This window comes from Mus caroli, unplaced genomic scaffold, assembly GCF_978045245.1.
Source record: "Mus caroli unplaced genomic scaffold, Mus_caroli_1 scaffold_7, whole genome shotgun sequence".
Classification (NCBI taxonomy): Eukaryota; Metazoa; Chordata; class Mammalia; order Rodentia; family Muridae; genus Mus; species Mus caroli.
The window spans coordinates 11,777,651-11,789,812 of NW_028227262.1; the positions used below are offsets into that span (position 1 = coordinate 11,777,651).

The 12,162-nt window shown below is 43.6% G+C and overlaps 1 protein-coding gene across 1 annotated transcript in view; it reads right to left on the reverse strand.

Moving 5' to 3' along the window:
• The window catches only part of Dera (deoxyribose-phosphate aldolase), an 80,493-nt gene that overhangs the window by 40,929 nt on the left and 27,402 nt on the right, over positions 1-12,162 (reverse strand). Inside the window, exon 5 of the mRNA XM_021164758.2 lies at positions 11,217-11,351. Coding sequence (XP_021020417.1) covers positions 11,217-11,351 — 135 coding nt within the window. The remainder of the gene's footprint in view (positions 1-11,216; positions 11,352-12,162) is intronic.

The following is a 12,162-nucleotide window of genomic DNA, read 5'->3' on the forward strand; positions in this document are numbered from 1 at the left end:
AAGAACACGCTTCCTCAAATACTTCCAGCAGAGAGCCCAGTACACATGGACACACACACACACACATGCACACCCCACAAGTGCATTCTACAAATGAAATTCATTTTCCAGAAACACACTGAAGAACTTCCCAAAGTAACAGAGCAAGCAAACTTAGACTCTAAGAAGAGGCTGGCCCTCATCCAATTGTAAATTATTCACTTTATAGTTGTGCACTGGAATCCTAACTCCCATTCCAGGGTGCAAAAAGTTTAAAGGTCATTCAGGAACATAAAACACTTATTTTTTTTCATCCTATATAAACTTTTGAAGGCTAAAGAGTCAGCTCCCCTGATAATGTGTACGCTACAGACGCTTGAGGAACCGAACTCCTGAATACACATAAAAAAACAAGCCAGGGGTGGGCCTTCCCCCAGTAATCATCACAGCACTGGTAAAGACTGGAGGGTCCCCAGGGTCGCTGCCCAACTAACCAAGAACAATCAGCAAGCCAATGCCAGAGAGGGGCCCTGTTTCAATACATAAAGTGGATGGCATCTGAAGAGAGACACCTCGGGTCGTCCTCTGGCCTCCATATGTACACACAGGAAAGCACAGATGTGTCCCTCACTGCAGAGAGAGAGAGAGAGAGAGAGAGTGTGTGTGTTTTTGAATCCCTCTGCCAGCCCTCTGGCAGAACAATGCACTGCAGTGCTCAGAGTTTCTATCAGGCCTTCCCAGGCCCCTGTCTCTAACTAGTTACGTCACTTGACAAAGCTATTGAACATCCCAGGGCTCCATTTTTCTTCACTCCACAGCCATTGTTCAAGTTGTGAGAATAGATGTAAAAGTAATTGTTCGGATGATTATGAGGGTAATCAACTAATTATGCTTCTCTCACATCCACCTTTAATAACAGGCACGTGGAAAATGAAGATTAAACTCTGCCTTACTCTAAAAGCTAAAGTCTTAGAACTGAGGGCACTGGCTCGGAAAGACAACTCGGAAACTGCCTTGTAGCAGATCTCTGCAGAGATGGCAGACACGAGACAGTCCCAACTACCCAGCGCCTTGAGAGCAGAGACAGGCAGGAAAACTAGAATTTCACAGCAGGTATGGGACACCCCTGAAGGATGCGGAGGGACTTAGTTTGCCATGGAGAGTGATGGACACTCTACCTAGTGAGTTCTGGGAACTCCAGTAGGATTTGTTGACTGCAGTCAGCAGTATTAGGCCAGGGAGATGTCCAAAGAGCTTCAAACAAGTTATATACAATGGCACTGACCATGTGAAGGTTGACCAAACAGACGGCCATACTGAAGGTCATGGGAACAAGGTTTCTTGTAACATTAAAGGACATAAATATGGGAGGGTATGTGCATGAGGACAATACCTCAGATATGAGATCATAATAGATTTTTCTGTGAATTAGAGGCCTCTAAGATAGATAGATAGATAGATAGATAGATAGATAGATAGATGGATAGATAGATAGGTGGATACATGGATAGATCGGTAATACATAGATAGACAGACACACACACACATACACAGAGGAATAGGCAGACAGACAGAGAAGAAACAGCTATAGATATGTGCTTATGAATGTTGTGACTATGAATGTATTCACACAGTTGCTAGATCTGGCCACTGAGTGTGCACAGAACATCAGCATCTGAACAGTGGTCAGTGTATCTGGTAACAGTGGTACCCAGATAAGAGGACCCAGGCTTCTTGGAAAACAGCTGTTTCCAGGCTCAAGGCTTTAAAGAAAGTCAACGACGAGCCTGAATCACCTTTTATAACAAAGAGAAGTTCTGCAGAACGAGGGGAACATTGAAAGGACACAGCAGCCAGTCTGAAGTGGCTTCCACTGGACAACTTTCAGACAGCTTGAGTCTGAAAGTGATAACAACACTATGACTGGGAAATGGAAAGACGACAACGAGGGGAGGGAGAGAGGAACGGGGGAGAGTGCAGGGGAGAAGGTGTCTGCATAGTCATACCCATGGCCCAAGAGCAGAGGAGAGACTGAGGGAGGGAGTGGCCAATGGGGGCTTATTGTTTGTCAGTATGAATGAACTGTGTGTGTGGGGGGGGTGAGTGTGTGTGGTGTGTGTGTGTGTGGTGTATGTGGGTGTACATGTGTGTGCATGCGTGTGTGTTTGTGTGTGCATGTGTGTGCATGTGTGTATGTGTGTATGTGTGTGTGCATGCGTGTGTGTATGTGTGTGCATGTGTGTGTGTGTGCGTATGTGTGTGCATGCGTATGTGTGTATGTGTGTATGTGTGTGTGCGTGCATGTGTGTATGTGTGTGCATGTGTGTAAGTGTGTGCATGCGTGTGTGCATGCATGTATGCATGTGTGTGCATGTGTGTGCATGCATGTATGCATGTGTGCGTATGTGTGTGCATGTGTGTGTTATGAAAATGCCATGGTTTACCTGCACTATTATGTTTGTCAATTAAAATTTTAAAACTGCAAAAGGATCAAAAAAGATTTAAAAACTGATAGTAAAAGATTACTACCAAGCTAGTTCAACAGAAATCTATGAGCCTTATGAAAGGGAAGGAGAGAAGGGACAGGGAGGGGGACAGAAAGAGAGGCCGGAAGGGAGGGAAGCAGGCAGGAGGAGGACGAGTGTAGGAGGAATGATACAACTGGGGAATTGCCACTTGGAGACAACTACTAGAATAATAACTGAATAATTATCAAGGGATGGTAAAATGCTGGATAAAAGCTGGATTAGAGGTGGGCTATTAACATAGTCTGGGACGATAGCTATTCATTGTCTATATTTACATATTTACATATTAAAATGAAAAATGCTGATTTTATGATGTAGAAACTTGACAGAAGTCATCCTAGCTCAGTAAAACTTAACATCCTCAAGAGCCAGACAGATTAACATCCTGTGACTCTCAAAGAACAGTGGAAACCTCAGGCACTTATTCACAAATACTTAACTTGAACCTAATAAGAAGAAAACACTAAGCAAGTCTGACTTTGGGGTGTATGTGTTTGAAATAGTCTCATGTAGCCCATGCTGGACTCCAACTTGTTATATAGCTGAGGATATCCTTGAACTCTCAATCCTCCTGCCACCCACCTCCCATGGGCTGGGACTGCGTGGAAAAAATCACCACGTTTTATGAGAGACAGGAGCTCAAAGCTAGGGCTTTATGCATGCTGGACAAGCACTTTACCAACCAAGCTACATCTGGAGTCCCTGAAAGACAGCTTGTAAATTACTAACAACAGGCCTGGCCTCCTCAAAAAATAATAATAATAATAATAATAATAATAATAATAATAATAAATAAAAATTAAAAAATAAAAATAAATAAATAAAAACAAAAAAACAAAACTGTCAGGGGCGGGGGGTGCTGACTCACAATAAAGAAGGAAAAACAGAGGTATAATGACTGACGTAGATCTAATCTTGCCACTGGGCACCTAAAACTCTGAACAGAGCCTGTGCATCTAATGTTGGACGTGAAAGAGCGCTTTGCTCTGGCTGGGTGTGATCTTGCCATCACTTCTTGAGAATATACAGTGACGTATTTAAGGGTAATAAGTCAACAGGAATACAAATTAGTCTCAAATAGTTCATAAAAATTATAGTTATGTAACACACACACATGTAAAAAAACAAAACAAAAAAAAGCCAAAAAAACAAGAACACTTTTAGGACAGGAGAGGCTGGCTTTACACTTGAGCTCTGCACACTATTTTTGTGATTTTTCTATATGGTTTAATAAAATCACTCAGAACTAAAACTTAAAACAACATACGATATTTTCTATGGCTTGCAAAGAACCTAAGTATTTTTCTGACACAGGGGGGCTTTTGTGACCATCAACTAGTCTATGGTGCTCCAAGTTCTTAAAACAGGGTTTTATATGGGACATATTTTATAATCTACTTACATATATATATATATGAATATATGCATATATATACATATACACATAGATAAGATAGATGATGATGATAGATAGATATGTTTATGACATAATTTTCATGACCGTACAGTCTTCCATTATACAGATATAAAATTGTACTCAGTCAACCCCTGTCGTTGTTTTTGGCCGTGATAAGCAATCCTGCAGCGACGTCCCCACAGGAAGGTCTCTGCACAGCTCGTCATGCTATCCCCTAGAGTCTTTATTATTTTTTTCTGCTCACACACTTCCAAGTAAAATATGTTCATTGTTAAAAATTCAAACATTACAAAACTGAGAATTCCTCATTTAAAGAGAAAAGAAGAAAAGAATGATTCTTGCCACGTACCAGAAAAATAATAATTTGGAAGGTTATTATAAAAGATGACTGACAAATGAAAATGGAATTCAAACACCCCAACTGCAAATTAGTCAGGATAATGCAAAATTTAACAAAACACACACAGCAGAAGCACTGGCAGAGTGATGTCACATAAAACCCCATAAGAAATGTTTTGACTTATAATGAGGCCTTCAGGATTTTGAAGGGGGTGTACCAGAAGCCCAGGATATATCACACTGCTGATACTTAATCAATATTGTTGCACAACTCACGGGAGTCTGCAGCCTGGCCCTGGGGCCCCTCCCACCTCCACCAAGCTGGTGAGAAGTAGAAGTCAGAACCTAACCTCTGCCCAACAGGTGAGGCTGTGTGGGTGGAGTCAGAGTCAGAGGCCGGCCTGCCTGCGTATGTGCATCTACAGATTGGGGCCGGGGGTAGACAGAAAGCAGAGGGTTAGGCTGCAGGGTGATTTTGTTTTCCTTTTTTCTTGCTTACATCTATTTTTCAAACCGATAAATAAAAATACAAAAACTGTACCAGTTAATGGGGTGCCATGAGATATTCTGATGTATGCATGTTCTGTTTGATATTTATGTCCATGCAGACATAGCTATGTCCTCAGACACTTGCCATCTTCTCTTTTAGCTTTTTGAGATGCAGAACTTAAATGTTGTCTACAGGCGCCTGACCATGCAGCCACTTCCTCAGCTTCCTGCTCCTAACTCCCTAACCACTGAGGGGCCTTTCCTTCAGCTCCAGGACAAGGACTCTATTTCGGCAAGGCAGTGACCCCCCCACCCTAGCCCTGCCCAGCCCTGCCCCTCCACCAGGAATATAGCATTTTCTTTTCTAGTGTCAATCTCACAGCAGCTGGGAATGCACAACATTTTCTGGAAGAGCATAGCTCTAGCTGTAGAAAGCAGCGCTAGTGTGTCCTGCACATCTGGAGCCGTGATGTGGGTAAGACCCCAAAGCTTCAGACGTTGTGATTCCTGTCATAAAGTCATAAAGCTCTGTCCTTTTGTTTCCTGTGATTCAAAGGCAGTTTAAAAAATAATTGCTAGTGAACACATCTAAGCAATTATTTTTTTGAGTGCCAGAGAGATGTTCAACACTGCATAAGAATGTCCTGAAAATAATGCTTCAGATAATTATATGTACAGTAAAACACTTAATATAAAACTGTACAGAAACCTTTCATACCAAAAAAAAAAAAAAAAGTCACAAGATGTTCAAGAACATGGTTTCATTCGCCAGAGCAATTAATTAAACTTGTAAGGGTAAAATGGAGATGGGCTTACTAAATCACCCAGCAGTAAAATAACCTAGAAGAAATAAAACACACACATTTTTGCCAGCACTATTGAAGTGCCAAAGACTCATAGCGTAAAAATAAAACCCATAAAAGCCTCTGGCTCTCTATCTCCCGACTCTCTCCGTTATAAACAACTGGAAACAGAGGAGCTCGAGTAAGGATTATGTGACTCTACTCCCGAGAAGAGTCTATAGATTTAGAAATAGCTTTTCTGGTGAGCTATTATTATTAATAGCTCTATAAAGGAAACAAGAATAATTTCTTTTCGGGGATCCCCGTTCTTCTGTGAAAACCTAAAAATAAGTAAATCACAAAAAGCAGATTGATTACTGCTCAGATTTCAGGTCCCTAGCATCTAGTTCAGATGAGGAAAGGAGAGACACGCTGGCTGTGTTCTTGGGATTTCGTTCTCTCAAACTGAACCAGACAGTGTTGGGTGTGCCTGCTGCAATCTAAGCTTAGAGAACCACAGGAGGGGTGAGCAACCAAAAGACATGGAGATGACGAAGCTGTGGCCACAGGAGACAGACAACACTCACAACTGCTTCACTGAACGACTGCACCAGAAAAAGCCAGTGTTTGAACCACCTAGGAACCCTGTATTCTGGTATCCCATGGACTCTTGGTCCCCAGGCCCAGTGAAGGCAGTGCCAGTGCTAGGCTCACAGAAGTAGAGTAACGAGTAAGGTACAAATGGAAGAACTGCTCCGGATCACTGGTAAATACCACAGGCATCTCTGTGAGGCAGAAATGAGACCAGACCGCCCCTATGTATATTAGCTACAGAAGGCAGGCAGTTATCAAAGTCTTCCCATAAAGTGCCGAAAGCTTTCTCAGAAAAGCAAACTAAGAGAGGTGTTGGCATCAGCACTACCATAAAACACACACACACACACACACACACACCACAGTAGTACGTGGACCCTAGTACAGGAGTATTACTGACACTAAGAAAGCCAGAGACCTCAAGAGATTCTCACAGGAGCAGGAGCCTCGCTCCCATCATATCCAGCCCGCAGTTCTGGCTGTACCAGAATCGGCCCAGGACCGTGTGGGAAGAGATCTGGATTGAGAACTTAGGAAATCCTTGTCAGGTAATTCTGAGAGCCATCAGTACCATCTTCACTCTGTCTCAGGTGACAGACAGACAGACATCCGGCTGCATGGACAGAAGCCCGTGAAGTCATCTCAGGGCAGTACAGTGTGAATGAAGTAAACATGGCTGATAGGAAGAAGCTAAACAGAAACGGACTAGGGTAAGACTGAACGAAAAGTGCTATATAAGTAGAGACCACAGCAGTCTGTGCTGCTCAAGGTAGGGTAGTTACCTCAGGGATTTCAGTAGCTCCTGCACACCTCACCACACTCAGGATAACACGGCCACCAACGAAAGCATCCCGAATAACCAAGAATGCACTAAATCTAACTATGACTTCCTTAAGTTAGTGGAGGGTAAGTAGTTATTTTAATGCATTTCTTCCTTACGTGGCTAGATTCCCTGACGTCAAGGGGACTCTGATTCTGAGTCTCTGGTTCTCTGAAAATGGTGATGAGTGAGTGTGCAGACAGGAGTCGCGAGCAACAGAGGGACCAGGCAGATGAGGATGCTGGTGCCCAGAGCTCGGGAAGCTGACATGGAAGACAACAGAACAGAACTTGACTCTCTAAGAATGAGAAGTGACACCAGGACAGAACCCCTGAGGGAAGGCAGGCGGCATTCAGGAACTTGGCACCAAGAAAAGGGGACACTGAGAAGTTAGAGGGAACCTCGGGAGTGTGAAATCAGACACAGTCAGGACCAAGTGTTCTAGGAGGAAAAGGCAGCTCACCACGTCAAACACTGAATAGAGGTGCATAACAAACAAGGGAAGAACATGGGGGCCGAGGGAAATGGCAGGCCGCTGTCCTCACCCTTAGAGCCTACCCAAAGCGAGATGTGGGTTGTTTAAGGATTCCAGCGGTGATGGGGATAAAAGGGAGATGTGTCATTAATGAAGGGGAATGATGACTTCAAAGAGGAACACTTAAAGGCGAGGACAGAGAGGGAGAGGCTGGGAACTTAGAGATGAGAGGACCTGGGCATGCAGGCGACAGTCAAGAGCCGCACAGCAAAGACCGAGAGCCACACAGTAAAGACCACAGGTCTGAGGCCACAAGGACTAGGCAAGAGCCAGACATCTGACAAAGTAGAGACATCAAAGGGAAATGAAAGACGGAGCTGGGGAGATGGCTAGATGGTTAAGAGCACTGGATACTCTGGCAGAGGATCGGACTTCTATTCCCTTCACAAACATGGTGGCTCACAACCACCTGTAACTCTAGTTCCTGGGGATCTGACATCTTCTTCTGGCCTCCTTGGGCGCCAGGCCTGCAGGATATATGCAAATACATTCAGGAAAAAACACTAATATAGATTTTAAAAATATATAGAAAGAACGGGAAGATAAGAGTGGGGCTGTGTTGGTTTCAATGAGAATGGCCCCAGGGATTCACTCATCCAAATGCTGAAGGGCTGCCACCATTGGAAAGGATCAGGAGCTGTGGCTTTAGAAAGTGTGTCACTGGGGCTGGGCTTTGAAGTTTCAAAAGTTCAATCCATGTACAGCAGCTCTCTTTTTGCTGCCTGTGGTTCCAGATGTAAAACTCCCAGTGACCTCTCTGGCACCATTGTCTGTCTGCCCGCCACCACTCACCCAGCCATGAAGGACTAAATCTCTGAAACTAGAAGCCAGCTTTTGTTTACGAGAGTTGCTGTGGTCACGGTGTCTCTTCACAGCAACAAGAGACTAAGCCAGGGAGCTCATATCCAGTCTCCTCCCAGAATCTGGAGCAAGCGCCATGGAACCACATGCCTCTGGGCTGTGGGACGTGGTCTACTGCTGATGTGACTTGCAAAGTGTTAACAGGTAACCTTTACTGTCCACTGGCTGGGATCTAGAATCGCTCTAGAAATAAACACCTGGGCACGCGTGTGAGAGAACTTCTGATGAGCCTGGGTGACTGATGAGAGATCCACACTGGATGTGGGGAGCAGTAGCTGTTCTTTGGGGTGAGCTGGGCACTGCAGTCTCTCCCCCTAAATCTTGACTTTAGATTTTGCTGTGATTTCTCTGCCACAATGGACTGTGAGCCAAGCCAGGCCCTGTCTTTACGGTAAGGGGATTTCACTGGGTGTTATGCTGCAGTGGGAAGAAAATGAAATAATCCCTGAAGCAACTCACAGAACTCATAGAGGGGAGGGCCCAAGGCAGGAAATGGGACAGCCTGCTGGGCACGCCCACCAGCGCATATCACAGAAATAATGAGAGGCTTTTAATCAGAAAACCCCTAATATAAAAACAGGGCACTGAAACACACAATGTAAAATCAAGCTGAGAATCAAAATTAAGACAAAATACTGCAGTGGGGAAAGGCTTAAGTCACTGCTGGCTTTTATTTAAAAATAAATTTCTAGCATTAAATGTTCCTTTTCCATTTGGTTTGGGTCAAGAGGTTATTAACACCATAGAAAAAAGTTAATGGAAAAGTATGGTCTAGGACAACAATGTATTATTATATTTTGTGGAAATGCCTACTTTGGGGAAATTATTATCTCAGAAACAGCCATCCCTAAGTCTGTGAAGGAGAGCCAATTACATCAAAACCCACCTCCTATTGGATTTCACTTTTCAATTAACAGAGCTTGAGAGACAAGAACACAAGTTATAATATAAACTGCATGTCTGTGTCTTCACCTGCTTGCAAAAGACATAAAGAATGTACATCTGGATTTACTTAAAATATGCATATTTACATTATCCACAACTCTGAAATCATAACTGAAAAACTATGACCAAAAGCTTATAAGCAGAATTCACAGAAACAAGAACATATATAAAATATGACTTTCAAGAAGGATTAAGGATGCCCAAAGCACACACAAGCAGCAATACAAATGGGCACAAGTAAAAAGAGATATTTGGAACTGTCGAGAACAGTAGTATACATAGGAAAGGGGGAAGAAGTGGGAGAGACGTGAAATGGTGCTAACTCTCCAAGCTGGAAAGCAGGTAGCCTCACTCGCAGCCAGTGTTGGAAGCCATGTAAATGACTTAGTTCAAGAAAGCAGGATGCAATCAACAAGATGCAGAGGTTTTCAGACGTGACCTTTCTTTCCTTTCCCTGGGGAGGATGGTGAAGGCTGGATCTTCGAAAGCCACCTTAGGCAATGGTGTGTTCCTGCTGCGGTGGTAGACACACACACTACAGAACTGAGAGATGGAATTGGTCCAGGTCTCCGACATAATTCTACTTCCCTCTGAATGCCCTGTGGCTAGACTGAGGACTGAATTTTTGTTACATCATAAGTAAACAAAAATCAGTTAATGGGGCCAAACAGTGGAATAGGTTTGACAGAAAATAAGTTTACAGATATATACTATCAAATCTCCTCTCTGGTACCCAATTTCAATATCTGCAGTCTCAGTTAACAGGAATCAACGTAAGGTCTGAAAGTACTAAATGGAAGGTTCCAGAAATAAACTGTTCATAGGTTTTACAGGGCGGCTGTGGTGAAATCTCATGCTGGCTATGCTGTTCTGTTCACAGTTACTGAGTCACTAAAGCCATCACAGTTATCAGATGAATATGTCTCCGCTAACAGTGACACAGAGGCCAGGAGGATGACTCGAGGGTTAAGAATGCCAACAGCCAAGCCTGGTCACCTGAGTCTGATCCACAGGGCTCACATAGAGGAAGGAGGCCAACTCCCAAAAGTTGCCCTCTGGTCTCCACAGCCGAGCCCTGGCATGTGTAAGTCCCACCCTCCACATATACACAAGTAAACAAATGAATTAAGTGATCTACTGACCCCCCCATACTTAGAAATATGTTTTACTTGGTATGTACATCTATCAAGAAACAATATATTATCTTGGCATTAATTTAGTTTCATCTAAAATGTTAAATTACTTGCCATGGTAACTTTTTCAGAGAGCATTGTATTTATTTTAGTTATTAATATCCTCATCTTTAGGATATAAGATATATATATATATATATATATATATATAGGAATAGATAAAGTTCATTTGATTGTTTCATACCTCATTGTATAACAGCATCCTGTTACTAGGATGGACATTATCTTCTCACAGCTTGGCATAATGGTGAGACACTAACTCTACAGATGAATATGTAATCACATTTAAGGTAGAAAAGGGGCATTTAATAAGCTTAATACACTAGTACACATCCTCACCGTCCACAAATATTAACGTGAAAAACGATAACCTCCCCAACGTCCCAGAGTAAACCTTGCCTAATTAGAGGCCTTGCCTGGAGTGACTTATTTACTGAATAACGAAACAGTACAAAACTGTAGGAATTCTTCCAAAAGAGAAGCAAATTAATAATTTTTAAACTGGATTTGGGATGACTGTGCCCCTAACTACACAGAGAGTCATAACCTGTTCCTGCAGACAGAGGAGGGGTTACACTTACAAGGAAATCAAGAGGGACACTCTTAGCCATGTTCCTCTGACCACTGACTTGTGACCTGGAACTTGATTCCTAAGCCCTGCTGTGTTCCGTTCAGATCTCCCCATGATCCACCAGAAGGGCTGGGGCTCCCAGGGAGCAAGGACCTGCACCCACCTTCCCACTGGCCCATCAGCACCAACGTCCTGTTGATGACCACGTCGATTTCAGTAGCTCCATCCTCCACGGCCAGTCTGACCTCTTCCAATCGAGTCTTTAAGTGAGTCTGTCCGGCTGGAAAGCCAGTGGCCACTGGGAGAGATTTCAAAGAAAGAAAACAGAGGGAGAAAATGAGGGAGGGGAAAAAAGGGACAAACTTCAACTGGTCAGTTTGTAAGTGCAGCATTGAGAAATGAGGCATGAACGGTACTTAAACGTGACTCACGCCACACAGGACAAAGTTGGAGTAGCGGGATGAGTGCACATACATGTTCAGAGACATGATACATGTCTCTCTGGAAGACCTGGGGTGAATTTGCTGCAGAGATGTTTGCATGGGACGCTGAGTAACTATCAACTAAGTAAATATCAGCTGACTGTCTTTTTTCATTCACCCATCTCTGATTCTACACAGGGTCTGTTGCCCTTTCCTTCAGTTATCAGGTCTGCTACCACAGGCCAAACACATCTCCCTGTTATATAAGTAATGGGCTGAACGTCCTGAGATGGTGAAAATACTACGGTCTACAGAGGCACAACTTCAAATATGTTGGGAGCCCTCTTGGAGAGGCTATATACAGACATGCACATGGAGAGACGGCTCAGGGGTTAAAAGCACTGGCTGCTCTCATGAAGGACACAACTTCAGCTGCTAGCACCCACACGGAAGATCTAATGCATTCTTCTGGCATCTGTGCACATTCACAGGACTTGATGCAGAACCCATGAAAGCACAAACGTATATGCATAAAAAATAAATCTTGGGGGCTGGAGAGATGGCTCCGTGGGTAAGAGCACCCGACTGCTCTTCCGAAGGTCCAGAGTTCTAATCCCAGCAACCACATGGTGGCTCACAACCATCCGTAACGAGATCTGGCGCCCTCTTCTGGAGTGTCTGAAGACA